This window comes from Eubalaena glacialis, chromosome 4, assembly GCF_028564815.1.
Source record: "Eubalaena glacialis isolate mEubGla1 chromosome 4, mEubGla1.1.hap2.+ XY, whole genome shotgun sequence".
Lineage (NCBI taxonomy): Eukaryota > Metazoa > Chordata > Mammalia > Artiodactyla > Balaenidae > Eubalaena > Eubalaena glacialis.
Window position 1 is genome coordinate 186703604 of NC_083719.1, and position 20836 is coordinate 186724439.

Below are 20836 nucleotides of genomic sequence, written 5' to 3' on the forward strand. Positions count from 1 at the left end.
ACAGAGAATTTATTCAGAGTCCAGTACAGACTGGCCAGACCACCTCCTACATGTGGACAGGAAAAAAGAGCCTACAGAAAAGGTAGGAGTTGTTATAAAATTGCTTTAATTCAGTTCTCTCCGCATTACAAGCCGGCAGCGGGCAGTGGCCTGCCATGCTCCTTACAATACTGAGCCTGTAATTGCTGTTATCAAAATATACATCTGTGTCACCATAAAAAAACCGCAATTGCTGCCCCTCACGTCTTACAACAGGTATAAAAAATTATAAATATTTACACCCTTGTTCCACCCCGACATGGAAACTTGAGGCCCAGGCCCTAAGGAGGGCCGGCCAGCACAGGGCCTGCGCGGGGAGCCCCTTGGACCCGTGAGTGCAGGACAAGGCGGTGAAGACCAGAAGGTAGGGCTGCTGTCCCACCTCCTGGGGTCCCAGCATTAGAGGCAGACAAAAAACAGAAACAAAACTTTGGTCCAAAATTTGCAGGAAAAAAGAAACCCTGAAAGTTTAAGAGCACTTGTCCTCCGGGACAGAGGACAGTTGTGAGTAAGGCATCGGCAGGTCGCAGACGCGCCGGCCCCATTGTGTCTGCCCTGGAAACTAGATCCTGCCCTGCGACTCAACGACAAGGAATAAAATAAAAGTACAGTATACAAAGTCATACCACGAGGAGAAAATTTAGGTTACACTCATACCATTTTTATCATCTTGCTATATAAAAAGTTACTTAAAACTATTTTTTGCATATAAATGAAAAAGATTAGAATATTTGGTCAACTGGAAATATTGCTAGGCACAGGTGTCTGCAGCTGCATCGAAGCATAATACAGAGATTACGGTGGAAACAAAGCTGAAGAAGCGACGGGGAGGGGCCCTGGGGCTGGGGGGCAAATCATACACATGATACAAGGATTGGGGGGCGGCCACACCCGGCCGCCCACGGTCTCCCACCGCAGCAGGCACACGATCCCATGGGAGGCTGACCCCCCCCCCAGGCCCCCAAACCCCTACACGTCTGCTACCCCAAGAAGGCCCTGCCAGAGCAGCGGGTTTAAGGCACAAGAAAGCCGAGTGGAGGTTTGGGAGCGCCCGCCACGCAGATTGCAGAAGGCACGGGCGAGGGGCCGGGCTGGGCCTCCACGGTCACCAAGAGCCTGAGGTTGGCACCCCACCTCCCCCAGGTGAGCAAGTGAATTCGATTTAATTTCTTTTAAAAACAGGTAAACTGATTTCTCTTTAAAAAAATAAAATCTCTGGTCTTTTTTTAAGGTCACTTCAGCTGCTTTTTAAAGTGGCTTTTTTTTCTGGAATGATGGAAGTTGTCGCCGGGTGCCCGGCAGGCTGGTCCTTGGTGGCGGCCTAGATGGTGGACTTGGAGAAGGACACCCGCAGGTGGTGGTTCTCACCCAGGTCATGGTTGTGCAGGTCGATGAGCGCCTGGATGGCCTCTTCCACGGAGCCCATCTGGATCAGCGCCATTTTGCGGTCCTTCCTGCAGGGAAAACGGGAGGGACACAAGGAGCCGTGAAGGGCCGGGTGGGGCAGGGCAGGCCCAGGGGCAGCGGGGCGAAGGGGTGGGGCTGGGCTCACTGGAAGAACTTGAACCCTTTCACGATCCCGCCGTTGCTGGAGAAGAGAATCTTGAGGTCATCCTCGGAGATGGAGGGCCTGCAAGGGGAGAAAAGGACCTGAGCTAGTCTGTGGAAGGTCAAGGCCATTCCCTCAAAACAGCAGCTGTGTGTCCAGGGAAGGGTGGGATCTCCAGGAGCTTTTTAGGGGCCCCAGAAATAGGTTATCAGAAAATGACCGTGAGCATCTGCAAGGTGCGCTGGAAGCAGAGAACTCACTCCGCTGGGCCTCCGGCAAGGCCTCCCTAGGGCCTGGGGAAGCCCCTGGAGGTGGGAGCGTCACAGGAGACCTTTACAGGCACTCACGGGATGTTGGAGAGGTGCAGGGTGGCCGAGGGCGGGAAGATGTTCTGGAAGTTCTTGGAGCCGGGCTTCTTGAAGCGGTGCAGGGGCGAGTTGCCGTAGTCCTTGGTCAGGCCCTGGTCCTCCTGGCCCTCACGGGGCAGCTGCACGTTCTGGTGCTTGGAGAGAGTGATGCGCACCGGCTTCCCGTGCAGCTTGTGCCCGTTGAGGTGGCTCATGGCTGGGGGGAAGACACGACAACACAGGACCCACGTGACCCAAGGCCCCTGGGCACCGGCCCCGCGCCCCCGCAGCCCCCGCGGCCCCGCGGCCCCTACCCAGCTGGGCCTGGCTCCCGTCGGCCATCTGCACCAGGGCGTTCTCCTTCTTGTTGAACAGGATCTTCACCCGCTGCACGTCGCCGTACACGCCTTCAAGGGCACAGGGACAGACTGCTGAGCCGCCCGGGCCCCGCGGCCGCCTCCCCGCCGGCCCCGCGACCCGCACTCCCGCACAGGGCTGGCTCTCCCCGCAGCTCTGCTTATTCTGCCTCTGAGAAGCTGTCTAGTCACAGGGAGTGTTACCGGGAGGGCTGCCTTCAGCAAAGAAGCCCTGAAATCCAGGAAAGGCCAATTGCCAAGAACCATCCTGCGGCTGCTACCGACACATCTACTCTGCCAATAGCATGCGGGGCCGTAAACCATGCTCTGGAGTCCAAATCAGTACGCAAAGCGCAGCCCGGACCGCACGCTCGGACATCTCAGAGCGTGACAACCACCTCAATTACACGAAAACAAGATAATAAAAGTGGGAACGATAACATACCGAAAAGAATAAAGAGGCTTTGGGGTGTGACTCTCTTTAGAGGACAGCAGAGCAAGGCAGCGAGGGACAGGGAAAGGGAGAGGTCAGGGGGCGAGTTGGAATCGTCCACCACGAGGAGGCAGCCCCGCAGGCGTGCAGGTTGATGGATGATGAAGTTGTCAGGATGTTAATATTCAAGGGCAGGTTGGTTTCCGGAGAGCAGGGTTTGAGGGGAAATTTTGTTTTTATTTATTTATGGTTTTGTTTTGTTTCAAGCAACAACAGGAAGCAGAAGTACCGTGCAGTCAGTTGGCAAAGAAATTCCGGATCAGGGCAAGAAAAAAAATTGGGAAAGGGGAAGGGGAGAAAAGAAAAAAAGTAGCAAAAACACAGGTCAGTAAATACATAAGAAAACACGCGGCGTCCCATCAGTCAAGACCACACACACTACGAGCCACGCACCGGGCGGACAGCAGGAGCGCCCCCCGCGGGGAGGAGACGGCGCCCGCCCCCACCCCTCACTCCCCCAACCAGGCCCTCCAGGAACTGTCTCCCCGGGGGCCCACACCAGGGCCTCCAGTCAGGCTCGCTGGGGTGGCTGTTAGCGGAGAGCTTGGCTAGAGGAGCTGGGACAGGGCTTGAGAGGCCGCGAGTCACACGTGCTCAGACAGGCAAGAGAGCAGCTCGTTAAAATAAATAGGAACCCCGTCTCTCAAGAATCAAAATGTCTCGAGCCTTTATCATTTCATCCCAGCTCCCTGAGCTGAACTTGGCCACCGAGACAAGCACAGGCCCGGCTGCCACCTCAGGGACCGTGGCTGGTGGCCTTGGCTTGCACCCCCTCCCCAGAGGCGCCCCGCAGGCCCCTGCAGACCGAGGTTGGTTGGGCTCGAAATTGCAAGACTGCTCTCGTGGACACAATACTTCAACTCTCAGCATCATGGAATTAGGAACGTACATTGAGATGTTAAGGAAAACAGGAGGACTCCAAGCGCTGCGGAAAGGACGCAGCAGTGAGTGACGTCAGTGCAGAGAGGAGGACAGCGTGACACCTGCAGGCACTGACCGGGCCAGGGGACCCGGCTCCAGGGGCCCCAGTGCCTGGGGGAGGGGCTCAGTCTGCACTAGGACCTGAGAGCAAACTCCCGACTCCTACTTGCAGAAGGACAGCCTGGAAGAGCCACGTACCTCGGGGTTGAGGTTGCTGACCAGCAGGACAGCGTTTCCTGCCCCTGCCAGGCCCGGTATGGCGATCCGGCCCGCCGCTGCCGCTGCCGCCGCTGCCGACGGGATGGCCAGAGGAGCCAGGGCCCCGTGCACGTTAGGGACGGAGAGGCCTGGAGGGAAGAGGCGGTCAGATAAGCAGCGGCGCCCACCTTCTCCACTGAGACAGAAACGTGGGTCCTGCCCATCCTCATGCAAACGGAGACACGTGGGGTCGGGGGGGGTGGGGGGAGCGGCTGGCCCAGCAGCACGCCTGCGGCTCCTCTACGCTTCTCGTTGCACAGACCGTGCTGGCTTGACCATCTACATGCGCCAAACAGCACAGAAAGCTCCGGCTCCTCGGATGCAGGATCGAGCCCAGCGGCCTCGGCCGTGCTTGCATGCAGGTGCCCGTCACCATGCAAATGGCACGCCGGGCAGGACAACAGGCTCAGGACTGTCACGTAGGTGGGCGCCTGGCCCCCGGGAGGGATGCTCAGGTGTGCCCGCCCAGCTCACGCCGCTCCGCTTACCAGGCCACTTAAATGCATCTACTAGGGGCACATCCCTCCAACCACTGTGCGCTGGTCCTCACCGGGCGCTTGAAGGGAACCAGACCAGAGACTGTGGGGTTAGCGGGCTCTCTGCACGGCCCTGCCCTACGACTGCCCTGTCCAAGCTCCGTGGGGAACCTGGAGGCCTGCGCCCAGGAAGGTGGGCTCCCCCCGTGACTGCGCCACGTCAGCTGCCGTGGAAGCAGAGCTACGGGAGAGGTGTGGGCATGCAGAGTTGGTGGTAGGGACGAGTGTTTGAATACCTGCGGCTTGAGGAATTGCAAAGGTGGGAGGGAAACCAGCTCCTGCATACGGAGAGGCTGACATTATACCAGGCGCACCTAGAAACAAATGAGACACTAATCATCGCACCCATGGGTGCGAGCCGGCTACCAGTGCCCCACCCGGCGGGTTCTGGGCTGGTGCTGTGTGGGCATCCGGGAGATGGGTGCTGACCTCCCCGGGTGCAGAGCCGGGCGCCTGGGACTGAGCTACGTGTCCTGCCCCCCACCCCACCCCGCCCCGCCCCGCCCCGCCGCTGCTGTCCTGCCACCGGGCATCTTACCGAAGGCTGCAGCCATGGTCTGGTCCAGCGAGGGCTGGCTGTCGCCGGAGGGCAGATCGGGGCGCGTGTAGTCGCGGCTCTTGTCGTTGTTGTACTTGACGTTGAGGCTGGTGAGCTTGGAGAAGTCGATGCGCAGGGTGCAGCAGGCGTTGTAGATGTTCTGGCCGTCCAGCGACTGCGGGGACAGCGAGAGGGCTGTGAGTGGGGGCCTGGTGGCTGGCGGCGCAGCTGCCCCGGGGACCACTCACCAGCTTGGCGTGCTGGGCGCTCACGGGGTCGGCGTACTGCAGCAGCGCCTGGAACTGATTGTTCTTGGTGAAAGTGATGATCTTCAGGACGGTGCCGAACTTGGAAAAGATCTACAGGAGGAGGGCGGCCGGGTGGGGTTGGCCTCAGCCCGGGAACCGGCCCCCACCCGCAGGCCAGCACTGCCCCGCCGCACCCCGCCTCACCTGGTGAAGCACGTCCAGGGTCACCGGGTAGAAGAGGTTCTCCACAATGATCCTGAGCACCGGGCTCTGGCCGGCCATCGCCATCCCCGCGTCCACCGCCGCGGCTGAGGCGGCCAGGGCCAGGTTTCCCGACTGGACTGAGTTCACCGCCTGCAGGGCCGCCTGGGCCCGCTGTGGGGGCAGAGCCGTGAGTCCCACAGGCCCCAAGGCCACCACCCGCGCCCCCCCCCCCCGCACCCCAGGACACACACCGCCTGGTTGGGCGAGCTGTCCGTCTTGAGCTCCTTGTGGTTGGAGAACTGGATGTAGATGGGCTGGCCACGCAGTACGGGCGTCACCGACGTATAATAGTTCACCATGGTGTTGGCAGCCTCCTCTGTGTTCATCTCGATGAAGGCCTGGGGGCGGGGGTCGCGTGTGAGCCAGGCCCGGACCCAGGAGGCCCGGTGACCACCCTAGAGAAGGCCTAGGCCTTATACCTGGTTCTTCCCTTTCAGCATCAGGAGATTGGTGACCTTCCCGAAGGGCAGCCCCAAGGAGATGACCTCCCCCTCAGTGACGTCACTGGGCAGCTTTCGGATGTGGATCACCCTGGAGGGCACGCCTGTGCTCCTGTTGTCCCCCTTGAATTTCTTGCTGTCGTTTCCATTTGCTGCAAAAGGATGGTGTGCGTGGCACAGAGCACTTCCCGGCTCCCCTACAGCAAGGGATCCCTCTCCTGGCATTGGCTTCCTCCCAGCTCTGGGAGGCTGCTGGGACGGGGAGGTCTCCACACCTGGCTCCCAGGGAAGTGAGGCTCAAGATCACCAAGGCCAGGACCAACCAACCCCAAGTGCGCTCCTCAGAGCCACAGAGAAAGTGCTCCCAGGTAGGGCCGCGGTTAGGGTTACCTGTGGAGGCCGAGTTGCTACTCATGATAAAGGGTCCGTTAGTGACACAGGCAGAGAAGAGCTCGTCAGATCCCCGCTGGAAGAGAGGGGAGGATTGGAACCAAGCAGCGTCTATGCTGCAGCGCCCCCCAACCCTCCCTAGGGGGGCCCAGTGGTTCTGCACCCAAGACACAGCTCCTTTCCCCACCTGCGGAGCCCCTGGGGGTCTTTCCCCAGGCAGGGCCAGCGTCTTGTCCTCTACAGGGGCTCTGCATGTCCCCCCCCCCGTCTGGGGTCTGCACGGGCTCAGGCTGGCTACCCCGAGGCTCGGCCGTCGTGCTCTCAATCACGGCAGAACCACTCAAGGCCCACGAGGACAAAGCCCCCTTGTCACACACACTGCAGCCACCCGCTCAGCCGCAGGAGTCTGTCCTACTTTCCAGTCTGAGGAAACCGGAGCCCGATGACCAGAAAGGCCACCTCTCCAGGCAGCGGGCACCTTGGTGACAAACAAGCAAGAAGCTCCCGAAGTGCCCAGCCCATTCTCTTTCCAGAAACGACTAGTTGACTCATTAATCTCAATCTAATTGAATCAACTCCCAAAACCAGGTAAGATTGAGCCCAGGGTGAAGAAGCAGACAGGGAGCCCTCCTGCCGGGCGAGGATAAAACCCCACCCGAGGAGCAGGGAGACCCCACTGGGACCAGAAGGCTACCCTCTAACAACTTCCGGACACGAAACCGGTGGCCTGAGAAGAGCTTCCCTGCCCTAGGTGCCCCGTGGCCTCCCGGCAGGAACAGCAAAAACCAGCTGTTCTCAGGGCCAGACCCTCCAACTGCCATTTTCGCCAGCTCGTCCCTCCTCAAGGACACCTTATCTCTGCCCTTCCCTCAAGCCAACTTAACTGCCACTTACACAAACAAGCACGCCGGACACCCAGGGGCCTCCCCACCTTCCGGCGGTCTAGCCCTAGAGCTCTAGGTGCCCTAGAGCCCCTTCGGGACACTCACACCCCACCCTGCCCCTTGAGACAAGCCGAAGGAAGCCAAGGAGGTTCAAGGTCTGCCCCTCAGGACAGCAATCAGGCACATGCCAACACTGCTAGGCGCAAACAGGATGCTCTGGGCCGCCCTGGCTGCTAGGCCACCTGCTATGGGCATGACCCTGAACCCAGACCCCACGCCAGGCGGGCATCTGCAGGGGCCTGCCCACCCCCTGGCTCCCCAGGGCTCAGGGCTGAGATGGATGCGCAGAGAGCCAGCACCTGAGCCCGTGAAGAAGCTACAAAGGCTCAGACCCCTGCCTGGTCTTAGAGTCCAGAAAAGGACCCAGAACCGCAGACCGCTTACGGGCTGAAATTTGTTATAATGAAGCAAAATGTTAAAAACCCCAAGCACTCCAGGCTGACCTGACCCGTCACGCCCCAGCTCACTTTCCCCAAGTGGACCTGGGCGCTTCAAGGCTCAGAGCAGTAGACCAGCCCCAGCCGTGAACGAAGGGCCACATGAGAACCCAGGCATAATGCCCCTGAGCCACCGAGGATGGAGTCCCCCCCCCACCCCGCCTAAGTGGTAGGAATGTGGACTTGGAGCCCTGACCCGCACCCCCGGCACACAAAGGCCCCCCGTCCAGAGCTGGACAGAAACGGGGCACCCAGGCGGCTCCCACACACCGGCTGCACAACCTTAAAAAGAGCATCTCGCCTCCCATCTTTGACAGGTGACAAGCAGGGCCGGGATTCCCTCAGGAATGGGGCGTTCTTGGCCCCAACCATGTTCTCACAGCAGACGGCCTGGCACGCCTACATCTGTGGGGTCTGTGGGGCAAGCCCTGCCCACTTGGCCGCCCATCTCCCCCAGGCCTCCCTCCCGGACACCGCCCCCTCCCCCAGCACGGGGGGGGGGGGCCCAGGTGCACGTGGTGACCAGTGTTTCCACAGAGACAGCCCACTGGGGCACAGCCACTCTGTGGGGTAGAAGCCTGGGGGGACGTGGGCCAGTCCACGCCGCGGGGGAGCTCTTCCCAGCTGCTGCCGCAGGCCCCTGCCCTGAAGTCAACTCAGCACCGACAGCAAACGACCACCTAAGCGCGCTCGCTGCCAGAAACAGTGCCTAGAGCCCCCCTTGCTTCTTCATCGACAGCTTACGCACCAACACTCCTGACGCCTCACTTGGGGCCCAGCTTATCCTGAATCTGAGAGAGAGGACCAGGCTGCCCTCCCGGTGGGCCCCCCGGTGCACGCCCCCTACAGGCTCAGGGCCTCCATCCTGTGCAGCTGATTCTAACAGCCAAGACCCCCCGGGCACGGGACAGAGGAGACAGCCCCTGGAAGAGGTGCTCCGGCTGAAGTGGCCCCCAGAGAAGCAGGGGGAGGGTCCCCGTGCCAGTCACAGCACTCCGGATGAAGTCCCTCTCCCTCCTCCCGCCACCAAACAAACAGGTTTTATCTGCAGGAAGATCGGGACAGGCGGTGTGCGAAGACGAGTCCACCTGGGAAAACCGAAACCAGCCACCAGACCAGAAACCAGCTGCTGCCTGCTCCTCAGGACACCCGGCCACCTGCAGGGCTCAGGACACACGGCCCGAGGGGGGACACTCTGCCCCCGACGTCCCGTTTCTCTGAGCAAAAATTATCTGAACGAGGACAGCCTCAGGAGCAGCCTGGAACCACCCCAGAGCCCCACGGGATTCTCTGGTCCCGCCCCCACCCAACAAGCTGCTTAAGTTGCAAACAAACTTCAACTTTACCCACACGAAACCGAGGACAGAAATCCCGTCACCCGGCCATGCATCCCACCTCCAACCGCAAGCCGTTTTGAGCTCGAGGGCAGGGCAGGGGGTCCCGAAATCAGACTGCTGAGGGGCCACCCACCCCCCGCCCGAGGCAGGCTGTCCACGCCAGGAGCACCGAGCCGGGCAGCCCATGGTGGGAGCGGGCGGAAGGAGAAAGCAACGTCACAAGCGCCTACCTTTGTACCAACTGCTATGTCTGGGACGATGCTGCGGAAAAAAAAAAAGGAGACGTCAGCCAGGGCGCCCGCCACATCCCGGCGCACGAGCCCCCGCTCGAGGCCTTCGTCAGCTAGAAGGTTGGGGCAGGGAAGCAAGCCGTCCGCCCTTTAATCGCCACTTGAAAAGGAGCCATCATTGTCCTCCGGCTCCCTCCCGGCAGGACCCCGGCCCCACCTCCCGACCCGTCCAAAGACAAAGACACCCTCTCCACAGGCCCTGGGAGAGACACTTGATGCTGGTTAAGGTTCAGGTGCTGCTGTTTGCTTTCTAGAAACTGGTAGTGCTTGGGGGACGTTTCCAGCAGAAGGCAGGCCGGTAAAAAGGCAACTCAAGGGCCCGAGATTAGAGCTCCGGCCCTACGGGGCCGAGAAGGGGGCAGCTCGGTGGAAAGGATCAGATAGAGCTGACACGAGTTACTCATCAACCGGGCTCCACGTGAGCGGACTTTCTCCCCCTCCCCCCCCGCAGAGCAGGCCCCGCTAGGAAAGGCGGGGCCGGGGGAGAGCACAGCTGCCCGGGACTCCTGGGTCCTGCAGCCCAAGCCCCCCGGGAAAACAGAACCCTCCGAGAGCATCTATGTAGTAAACAGAAACCGGCAACAAACTAAGGACTCCCGAAATATCTGTTCAGGAGACAACTTAGCCAGCAACGCCCCTCACAAGGTCACCTGGCCGCCAAGGCCTGGCAGTCCCGTGACAAGAGCCTCTCATGATGTCACACAACATGTCCCCCGGCCCAGCCTCGAGCCCGGCATAGGGCACCGGGGCCGCCGCCTGCAGGATCCCCCTCGGGCTCTCAGGGAGGTGGCTCCCACCACAGCCTCGGCTCGGGCCCTGCCCCATCCTCACCCACCGCCTCTGCGGCGGAACCCCCACCTCTTCCCCGCAAAAACCTCACGGGCCAGCGACAACGACTTTTAAAAATCTTAATGAGTCAAGAAAAAACTTCCCAGAAAAACAAATAATGAAAAGCACGCAGTTTCCCAACTGCTAACCCAGGCCGCCTGGCGGCTTCCTACTCTCAGAGAGGGCTTCGGACACAGGAAATGTTTTACGTAAAATGGCCTTTCTGGGAAAGGTTTTCCAACCTTCCAAAAAGACGGCAGGCCAAACAGGAGCTGCACACGGAGGCCAGGCCCGGCTGCCTAGGTAACCACAGCACCGACGAGAAGCTGCAGATGCGCCCCCAAACCACATTACGGGGGACAATGGAGGAGACAAAACTCGAGAACTTGACCAGACGGCCAAGAAAACCGAGCACACGGCCCGCTGGCTCGGGAAGGGGTTCTCTGGGCAAGTCCACCCCAGCCAAAGCGGAAGGCAGACCACGAGGAGATCAAGTTCCTCTTGCTGCAGCAATTTTTCTAAAAGGTTGGCCTCAATTCAGGTTGAAACCTATCATTTCAAGCCCGAGACACCAAAGGCACGTGACCCTCCAGGCACTTTTAACCGCCCGCCCCGCTCGGTCAAGCCAAGAGAAAAAGGAGAGCTGGTTCGAAGCTCCCCACCACAATATTCCCGCAACTGCCCCTGAACGCTTCCCACGGGGTGCCAGACGGGAGAGCGCAGCTCCACCGGCTTCCACCGCTTCCCGAGAACCTAGGCCCCGCCACCGCGAGGCCCGGTCCCCCCCACCCCGACACCTCGGCACGCGGGGAGCGGGCTCGGGTCCCGAGCCGCCCCGCCCCCACCGCGCCAGGGGCGCCACCCCGGGACGCCGGGCTGGAACAAAGGGGGCGGCGGAGGGCCCGCGCCCTTCCGGGCGGGAGGGCGGCGTCTCCGGCCGCGCCCGGGCCCGCGGCGGGCGGGGCAGGCCGGGGCAGTCCGCGCGGCGGGAAAGCCCGCGCACGCGCGCCAAAGCTGCCGGGAGCGCGCGAGGCCGCGCACGCGCGCGGAGACCTTACAGGGCGCGCGGAGACCGTACGGGGCGCCGGAAGGGCCAGAAGACTCTCCAAGGGCGGCGCGTGCGCGCAAAACCCGGACGGGAAGCGAGAAGGGCCGCGCGGCCGCCGCGTGCGCAAGGGACAGGCCTCGTGGGCACCGGAAACGGGCAGGGCTCGGCCCGGCCGCCCCCTCCCCCAGACCCCCGCCGCCTCGCGCCCCCGGCGGCCCCCTCCAGGGCCGCACCCGCGCCCCAGGCCGGGGGGAAGGGAGGGAACCGGGCGGCGCCCCGGGGCCCGGGGTGGAGGCGGAGCGGCGCGCCAAGACCGTCGCCCTGAGGAGGCCGGGGCGGCGACGAGAAAGAGACTGGAGCGCGAGAAGGACAGGGGATAGAGCGAACGAGTACTACTCACCCGTCCATTGCACACACAGGAGACCCGCGGGGGACGGAGTGGAGGCGCCGGAATAGCAGGAACCGACCCAACGGCTCTGAGTTATAGACTCACAAAATGGCGGAGACGCCCGAACACGTCCCCCGCGCGCTCTGCCCATTGGCTCCTGCCGCGCAGATGGGCGGGGCGAGCACCGCGGGACCCCGCCAGCACCTCCCAATGGATAGGAAGTCGCTCGAGGGGTGGGGCCAAAAACAGTGACAGGCGGCCATTGGGGAAGTTGGCCGTCCTTCAGGGCTCGAGGCGGAAACGGCCGGTGGAGTCGGGGAAGGGGCGAAGAGGTGAGGCCACGTGATTGCGCCAGAGCCAGTGAGCGAGCTGCCCTCCTGCGTGGGGCTTTGCTGGAGAAGCCATCTTAGGAGTGGGTACGTGGCGGGTCAGGCGGTGGGAAGCGTGCTTCCCCCAGACTGTCGCCATCTTGCAAACGGGCAGAGTCCACCTCCACCTCGGGCGTGAGAGCAAAGGGAGGCGCGTCGCCATCTTGAAGTAGGGCAGGAAACCTCCAGGGCGCCACCTTGCTTGTGGGCACCTGGCCGAAGTCCATTTCGAACTCAGACGTTACGCTTAGGTTAGCACGCGGACAAGTGGCGGCGGCCTAACGCGTCCCAGAGGCGCCGGGGCTGTTTTCCACTGCTGGCCACCAAGCCTGTGGCACGATGTGGCCACGGGTCGCCCCTGACTGTCCTTTGTTTGCCCCCAGAGCAGCGAAGCCCGACCACGGTCTCCTTGCCTGACTGCAGGAATGGGAAAACTGAAGCCCGGGGGGCACGGCTGACGCCGCCCTGCCTGCCTGCAATGGGGGGAAAATGAGGCCGGGGGCGCACGGACAACCCCGCCGTGCCTGCCTGCAACGTGGGGGAACTGAGGCCCGGGGGCGCACAGAGCGGACTTCGCCGTCAAAGGACGTTCAGGACTGGACGGGCCTCCATCCCAGCAGCAGAACACCCCAAACTTATCCCGGAGAATGCTGATTCCAAAGACAGTTAAACAGGGTTGTGGGTGATAGGGGAACCCCGGGAAAGGTGCCGGAAAACAGGGCCAGCTGGGTGGGGCGAGTGGGGGTAGGGGCAGGCGGAGTCAGGGAGGCCGCGGCAGTCCGGTACCCCAGGCTTTTGGAAGCATCCAGGAGATGATGGGCATCCCGGGCTTGCGCAGTTCCCAGCGTGGAGCAGACGTTCAATAAATAGAAGAAATTATCCTGAATATTGTTTGCTATACGTCTCGTGCAGAAAAAAGGATTTTTAATTGGCACAAGCCTAGAGAGGGAGAATGACACTTGCCGTTTCCCTAAGTCGAGGTCAGGCCTTTGCTCCCGCCTCTCCGGTCGGTTTTAGCTTGGGCGGAGTCATGGCAACAGCGTCCATTTTAGGGCCGCGCGGGCCTGGACGGGGCCCAGAGACCGGGGCTCCCGAGCCAGAGGGCTTTCTCGGATTAGGGGCGGCTGCCGATTTTCACGGAGGCCTCCGCCCTGCGGTCCTTGGCCCTCTCTTTCGCCGAAGGCCATCTGAAGCCCAGGAATGGCTAATCAGGAGTGTCCTGGTGGATTTAGGAGAATCCCCAGCGCATTCCTGTGGATTTGCTCCCTCCAGGACTCCCGTCGCGCTCCGCTCTGGGTACCACCAGGGGCAGTTGCTCATCTTTGTTGCCTCGGTTACTGGTGCCAGGGATGGGCTCCCTTGACAGCAGGGAGGATGGTTGGAGACATGGGAGTGTCGCAGCCCAGAGGGAGAGGATGGGGCAGCGACGTTGGTGGACCCTCCACCAGGTTCCTAGCACGGATCTAAATGGTCGCAATCTATTAAAAGCCATTTCTGCTCACCGCCCTCCGGGCTTTGCTCAGAGTCAAAGCCCAAGTCGACCTCGTGGCCCCACAGACCTCACACTCTCAGCCGCCTTTCTGGTTTCTGGCCGCATTTACACAGGCCTCCTTTACGAGGCTGTTCCCTTCTGGACGGTTTCTCCCTAAACCCACTCCCTCCTTTACTCCCTGCCCTGGGGCCTTCGCGCAGAGGCCCCCTCATCAGAACAGTCTCCCCGACCTCTCCCTTAAAACGGTTGAGGATTTCTTTCTCGCCTTCCACTGGAACACGAGGGAGAGAAGACAGCCCCTGCCCGGATTGGAATCCACGCTGTTACCACCCTTACAAGGGCCACAAACCAGGCGGCGTGAAACAACACAGATTTATTCTCGCTCGGTTGTGGAGGCCAGAAGTCAGAAATTGAGGTGTCAGCAAGGCCGAGCTCCCTCCAGAGGCTCCGGGGGAGGGTCCTTCCTGCCTCTTCCGGCTCTGGCGGCCCAGGTGTCCTTGGCTTGCAGACAAGTCCCTCCAGTCCCTGCCTCTATTGTCACATGGTTCTCTTCTCCCTGTTGCTCTGTCTCTCCTGTGTGTGTCTCTAAAAAGGACCCTTGTCCTTGGATTTAGAGACCACCGGGATAATCTCATCTCAAGGCCCTTAATCTCACCTGCAAACACCCTTTTCCCAAACAAAGTCATGCTCACGGGTTAGGGGATTAGGATGTGGACACACCGTTTTGGGAGCTGCTCGTCAGCCCAGGACCCCACCTGGACCCTGGACCAGCCATGAAAGACTGCTGGCAGGCCTTCCATGTCTGCGGGGGGGGGGGGGGGAGGGGGGTCCAGGGAGCCCCCAGGCCCTGCATCTCAGTTGGATGGATGCCCTGGTTTATTGGAGCAACCCGGCTCCCCTGTCTGTCTGCTCCCTGCTCAACTCTTCTGCCTGCCAGCCAGCTGGCTCCCTCATCAATGATTTAGGGTGAACGTGGGTGTGTGATCCCCTTGCAATTGAGAATTTTGAAAAGGATATCTTCTGTGGCAGGGGCAAGGGAGGTGGGTGGCAGCCAGATGGGGGTGGAGGGCCAGCATCCCAGGCCCTGGCAGGGGAGGGTGAGGGGGAAGGCCGCTGGGTCTTATTTCTCTTTACAGATCTGATGGGGCTGCCTCAGTTTACCCCTTTGTCAAAATAAGGGGCAAGGTTAGGCCAGTGCCCCCTTCCTTCCCATGGGCTTTCCCTAGTGTTTCAAATGAAAATGGCTTAATAGTTTCGGAATATTTGTTCCCTGTGTTTGTTTATTCATTGCCTTGATTACAACAGCCGTAGGGCCTGGGTCCAGGGCGGGTGGGGGCCTGGGTTCCACATCTCCCCTCCCCTCAGAGGCCTCCTAGCCTCTCTGACCCATTTTCCAGATTTCTGTGGGACTGAGCTGGGGGTAGGGGGTGCCAAAGAGGCTACCCCGCAGCCCCTCCAAGCTGGAGCCGCCCACCCCAGTCCCCAGCTGAGGGACAGAACGGAAACGGTTGGCTCAGGCCTGGGAATATTCACGTGGGAATCAGTCTCCCGCCCCTTGACGGGGTCCTTGGGCAACAGCTGACTCCCCAGCCCCAGGCCCTCAGGCCAAGGTGCAAACCTTACCTGCCCAAACCAGCAAGCCCGGAGAGGGAGCCGTCTCTCTGCCCTAAGCGCCTCCACACCCCCTGCCCGTCCACACCCTTGGGGGCTCAGCCTGGGCTGGGTACCTCCCTCCAGGCTCCTGTTTTAACTCTTGGATCCTCTGAGTAGGAAATACTATGTCTCCTTTTCCCAGAGAGCCCAGAGAGGCTGGGTGAGCTGCCTGGGCCTCTCAGCCAGGAAGAGGCCCCCCTGTGCTTTACCCAGGCTGCTCCGCCTTTACGGGGGCACCAAGGAGGGTGGGCAACAGTCTGGCCGGTCCTCAAATGGTCAATGTAGAGTTAACACCTGACCCAGCAATTCTCCTCCTTGGTATCTGCCCAGCAGAAATGAAAACACACGTCCACACAAAACCTGAACGTGCACATCCGCAGCAGCACGATTCACAACAGCCCAAAAGTGGAAACAACCCAGGTGACCATCGACAGATGAAGGATAAACACCACGTGTCCCTCCACACATGGAAAAGTCACTCAGCCACGCAAAGGGGTGAAACACTGACACTCGCTGCAACGTGGACGGACCCTGAGAACACGATGCTCAGTGAGAGAAGCCAGACACAGAAGGACACACAGTGCGTGATTCCATTGATGGGAAACGTCCAGAACAGGCAGATCCACAGGGACAGAGAGTGGATTCCTGGTTGTCAGGGGCTGGGAAGTGGTTGCCAACGGCTGGCGTTTCTACCCCCGTGATGAAATGTTCTAAAATTGATCGTGATGATGGTTGCACAACTCTGTGAATAAACTGAAAAACCACTGAATTGTGCACTTAAAAAATGGATGGGCAGTGTGGTTATGTGAATTATATCTAATAAAGCTGTTTTTAAGAAATCATTAGGATGAAGACCGGAAATGCCAGCTTTGGCAAGGATGGGGCAGGGGGAACTCTAAACGCCGCTGGGGAGGGGGAAGCCGTGCAGCCGCTTTGCAAAACAGCTTGGCACTTTCTTAAAAAGTTGCCTGTATGCCTCCCCTAAGGCCAGGCACTCACGCTCCTGCGTGTTTACACAAGAGAAATGTGTAGAAATAGTCAACAAAAGCCTGGACAAGAATCTCCATAGCAGCTTTTTAAAAAGTACGGAACAGACAAACACTGGAAAGAACGGAAGTGAGCACTGCGCAAAGGATGGAGACGTGCTGTGTGGAGGGTCTCCGGCACAGGGGAATCCACGCGGCAATGGAGAAGCACAGAGACCAGCCGGGTAGACCTCTGTTCCAAGTATACAAATGAAGTCTAACAGCAGGCAAAATGCACCGACAGTGCCGGAAATTGGGATAGGGCGCTCTTGGGGGTCAGTGGCTGAGAAGGGCAGGTGGGGGGACCTAGGGACTCACGGGAGTTCAGTTCGCAAAATGCTTTGTGATTGGGGTGCTTTCCTGCATGTAAATTGCAGCTCAGTAGAAAGTCTGCTTAGAAAATCCTGTTGATTCTCATCATTCTCACACTCAGGGTCTGTGAAGTCACAGCAAACGCTGGGTTGGGGAGCACGGAACCCTGGCTCCTGGGGGAAATGCGGGTGAGAGTCCTGCCAGCCTTTGGTCACAACAGTGTCACCAACCCGTCACATGTATCTTGTGTCCCGCGAGTTTCTGTTTGCAGACTCCTTATTTAACATATATTGATTCAGTAGGCAGCAGGGCTGTAGAACAACTTATGGCAAATACTCGTATTTTATCCAAAAGGCACATCACAGGCTTCTTGTGCTCAGGGACACTTGGGGGCCAAAATCACCCACAAAAAGCACTAAATGTAAAAACTTTTAGTGCCCACCTTCTCACCGGCCGGAGGACATCGCTGTGGTCACAGGAGGGGCCAGTGGGCCAGCCTGGGGGACAGCTGTCTCTGGGCACTTCTTTCTGCTGCACCTCTTTGCAGGGCCAGAGCCCCCCCTTCCCAAATGCCCCTCGCTGCTTCTCGAGCCCCACACATGCTGTGGCCGGCGCTGGGCACAGAGCTGAGATCCAGCCACACTGCGGGTCATCTCCCCGCTTCTGGATGTGACTGTCGGGAGAGGTGGTGGAGGACGGAGCAGGGCCCTGCAGGGACCGGAGGGGGATCCGGGAGGGCTTCCTGGGGGAGGTGTGTCAGATGTGGTGAGCAGAGGGAATGGCACTGAGGGAGTAGAGGGTCTTAGGGTGAGGCGGGGGCTGGCTGGGCTGCACATGGATTCGGGGTGGGCAGCCACGCAGCAGGGGTGAAGCACCCAGACACGAATTTACAACTTGGCAACAGACAGTAAAACTCTGGAGCCACCCTGTGTCCCTGCCGTGCACCCCTGACCGAGGGAGTGTCCCTGGGGGTCGCCAGGCACTGAAACTGCCCCAGTGCAGTAACAGGTGGGGATGGGGCCTGGACCACCCTCCCAGGCTCTCTACCTCTGCGGAGCAGCCAGGAAAACCGCAAACATTAAAACAATTTTTTAATTGAGATAAAATTCATACTATAAAACTGTACATTTGAAGAGTCCAATTCAGTGGCATTGAGTGGCCACTGAATGGCCATTGTTGTCTAACCATCACCTCTAATTCCAGAACATTCCATCACCCCAAAAAGAATCCCATCCCCATCAGCAGTCACCCCCACCCCCTCCTCCAGCCCCTGACAACGAGGAGCCCACTGTCTGTTCTCTTCGGACTTGCCTGTTCTGGATGTTTTCCATCAATGGAATCACACCCTGTGTGTCCTTCTGTGTCTGGCTTCTCTCACTGAGCATCGTGTTCTCAAGATCTATCCACGTTGCAGCAAGTGTCAGTGCTTCACCCCTTTTCACGGCTGAGTAATATTCCTGTGTGTGCATATGTGTGTATACCACATTTATTATTCATACATCAATGGAGAGTCGTTTTTCCCCCCACTTTTCTGCAGTTGTGAGCGTGTGTGTACAGGTTTTTGCATGGACGTACGTTTTCGTTTCTCTTGGATAAATCTGTACTAGTTTCCAGCAGCTGCCGTAATGAATGATGCAAATGGGGGCCTGAAACCACCAAAGTTTATCCCCCTGCAGTTCTGGAGGCCAGAAGTCCAAGATCAAGGAGTCAGCAGGGCTGGTTCCCCAGGCCTCTCTCCTGGGTCTGTCAATGGCCATCCTCTCCCTGTGTCCTCATGTGGTCGTCCCTAATCTCTCCTTTTTATAAGGACACCAGGAATTAGGTATCATGTTGGATTAGGACCCAACCTAATGATCTCATTTTAATTCAATCACCTCTGTAAAGACCCTATTTCCAATAAGATCTCATTTACAGGTACTGGAAGTTAGGGCTCCAGGATATCTTATTTTGGGGAGGGGGTGGAGAGCATGACACAATCAGCCAACTATAGACCCCCCGGAGTGGAGTTGCTGGGTCGTATGTATGATGATTCTGAACTTAACCTTTGGAGGAAGCATCAGACTGTCCAGAGTGGCTGCCCCAGCCTACGTGTCCAGGGCTCTGATTTCCCACGTTCTCGCCATGTCTGTCTTTATCGGTGAATTTCCTCAGTTTGTCTCCACGTCGTCTCTGCCCAGGACCCTCGCGGTACCAGGCCCCCCCGGGCTGTGCCGGTCTCACCAGCTCTCCTGGAGGGGGGCCCTGGGCAGTCGTGGGGAGCCCGGGCTGGGAGTCCTGCAGGATGTCCCCAGTCTGGGTTTGTTCAGTGTTTTCTTGTGGTTGCACCGGGGCCAGGGGTTCCCGGGGGGAGATGTCGGAAGGGAGCTGCCCTTCTCACCCATCACCCCAGGGGTCCCTTCTGCCGACCTTGACCTGACCTCCTGGCTGCTCTATGGAGGGGAGGGGGGGTTCTTTCCCCTGTATGCTGTCCTCCTGGGAAGTGTCTCTGTGTGCAGCCCTCACACAGGGTGGGCCCGGGGTCTCTCTATCAAGTGATTGGTGGTGGAGACACAAGCCACAGCCCAAAAGGCCCGAGGACCACTGCTGGGCACCAGGTGTGCCGAAAGCCTGGGCCTCCGGGAAGGTGAACGACAAACCCATGACTGAGGGCAGCAGCAGGAAACTGGGGGGGGTGGGGTGGGGCCGGCAGGAAGGGGCTGGGACTTCACTCAGGGGCCACATCTAACCCCGGGGGGGGGAGGGAGGGCGGGCGGCACTATGAGGGCTGGGCCCAAGTGTGGAGGAGGGACCCACAGAGACCCCATCAGAGGCTGAATCGTGGTCCCCAAAAGCTGTCTACATCCTGACCGCCAGCACCCGTGAACACGACCTTATTTGGAACCAGGGTCTTTGCGGATGTCATTTGCTGAGTCACCCCAGAGTAGGGCGGCCCTCGTGCAAGGGCTGGTGCCCTTCTAAGAAGAGGGGACACAGAGACACGGGGCGAGGCCATGTGACATGGGGGCAGAGATGGGGTGACGTGGTCACCGAGGTGGCCAGCTGCCGCAGGAAGATGGTCCGTCAGAGCCTGCAGAAGGGGCCGGCCCGCCGGCACCGTGACCTCAGACTTCCGGCCCCCAAACTGCGAGAGAAGAAATGTGTGCTGTTTTAGGTCACCCGCTGTGGCTCTTGGTGGCGGCAGCCACAGGAAACTCACTCTGCCTCAGGGAGGTGGGGGCCGGGCGGGCAGGGAGGGCGGCTGGCTTCCACAGGCTTGCAAAATTCATGACAAGGACGATGTCTCGATACGGAGGGAACGTGAGCCGGGCTGTAAGCGATCCCGAGGCCACCTCTTCACCCGCTACCCGCCTGTCCTCGGGGTCATGGAGCCGCAGGCACCGGTTGGGTCAGGGCTGCCCGGGGGGTCCCAGCCAGGTGCGGGCACAGGGGGAGCTGCAGACCCACCTCCTTGCTCACCCAGGACCAGAGACCCCAGACCCAGCCTGGCAACCCCTGGGGCTGCCTCGTCCGGAGCCTGTTCTGGGAAAGTCCGTCCCCGCCTTGTCCAGACCTTGGCCTCTGACCCTGGGCAGGTGTGAGGCAGCTCAAAAGGCCAAACCAAGTTGAAGTCCAGAATTAACTACAGGAAAGCAGCCGCTCTCACCTGGGGAGTTTCTGCCCCAGGGGACACTGGGCCACATCTTTGGGACATCTGTGGTCATCACCATGGGGGGCTCCCGGCATCGCGTGGGTGGGGGCAGGGAGGCTGCTCCACACCCCACAGAGCCTGGGACACCCCACATAGGATGCTCGGAGCCGAGGAGACTGGCCCAGACCCTTTGGTGCTTTTGTATGTTTTCTGGGACAACGGGGACCTGCAGAGGGATGTCAGCTCAGATAAACGAAATGCTCTGGGGTCTCTGCAGTCCTGCTCCCTGGGGGCAGGGGGTATTCTGGTAAGAAGTTAATTCTGGAAGGATCCAGGAGGGGGGAAGGACTGTGCCCCCCCAGGCAGGCCGTGGGACTCCAGGACAGAGGAGCAGCAGCCCTCGGGTTTCACGGTAGGTAACACATGAGACCTGTGAACCTCGCGGGAGTGACATCACTGGCATCAATAGTTTATAGTGGGAAACGGACACTTGATCCCGTGTTGTGGCCAGCTGGCTCAGGTGCCTCAGGGCCGCCTGCCGGGGAGGCCCCTGATGACCCACCCGGGGGACAGGATGGGCCTCTTCTCAGTCTGAACACACTAGCTGGCGTTTGGTGCCATGGTTTTCAAAGAAGTCTCCCCTTCCTGGAGTGGAGACGTTATGTCACCAATTTGTTCTCGTTTTGACAGGCCACGGGGTGGGGGCT

General features: G+C 59.9%; 1 protein-coding gene across 2 annotated transcripts; it reads right to left on the bottom strand.

Moving 5' to 3' along the window:
* Positions 1–89: 89 nt before the first annotated feature.
* PTBP1 (polypyrimidine tract binding protein 1) lies at positions 90–11769 on the bottom strand. Of its 2 annotated transcripts, XM_061190953.1 has the most exons (15): positions 11664–11769; positions 9328–9358; positions 6380–6455; positions 5969–6141; positions 5741–5887; positions 5490–5660; positions 5286–5396; positions 5038–5212; positions 4736–4813; positions 3904–4052; positions 2737–2770; positions 2250–2342; positions 1936–2152; positions 1592–1669; positions 90–1493 (listed from the first exon to the last, which is right to left on the bottom strand). In XM_061190953.1, the coding sequence occupies exons 1-15, from the start codon at positions 11669–11671 to the stop codon at positions 1361–1363; spliced, it is 1674 nt and encodes a 557-aa protein (XP_061046936.1). In that variant the 5' UTR covers positions 11672–11769; the 3' UTR covers positions 90–1360. The 2 variants fall into 2 exon arrangements, with proteins under 2 accessions (XP_061046936.1, XP_061046937.1); XM_061190954.1 differs by lacking the exon at positions 4736–4813.
* Between the last annotated feature and the right edge of the window lie 9067 nt (positions 11770–20836).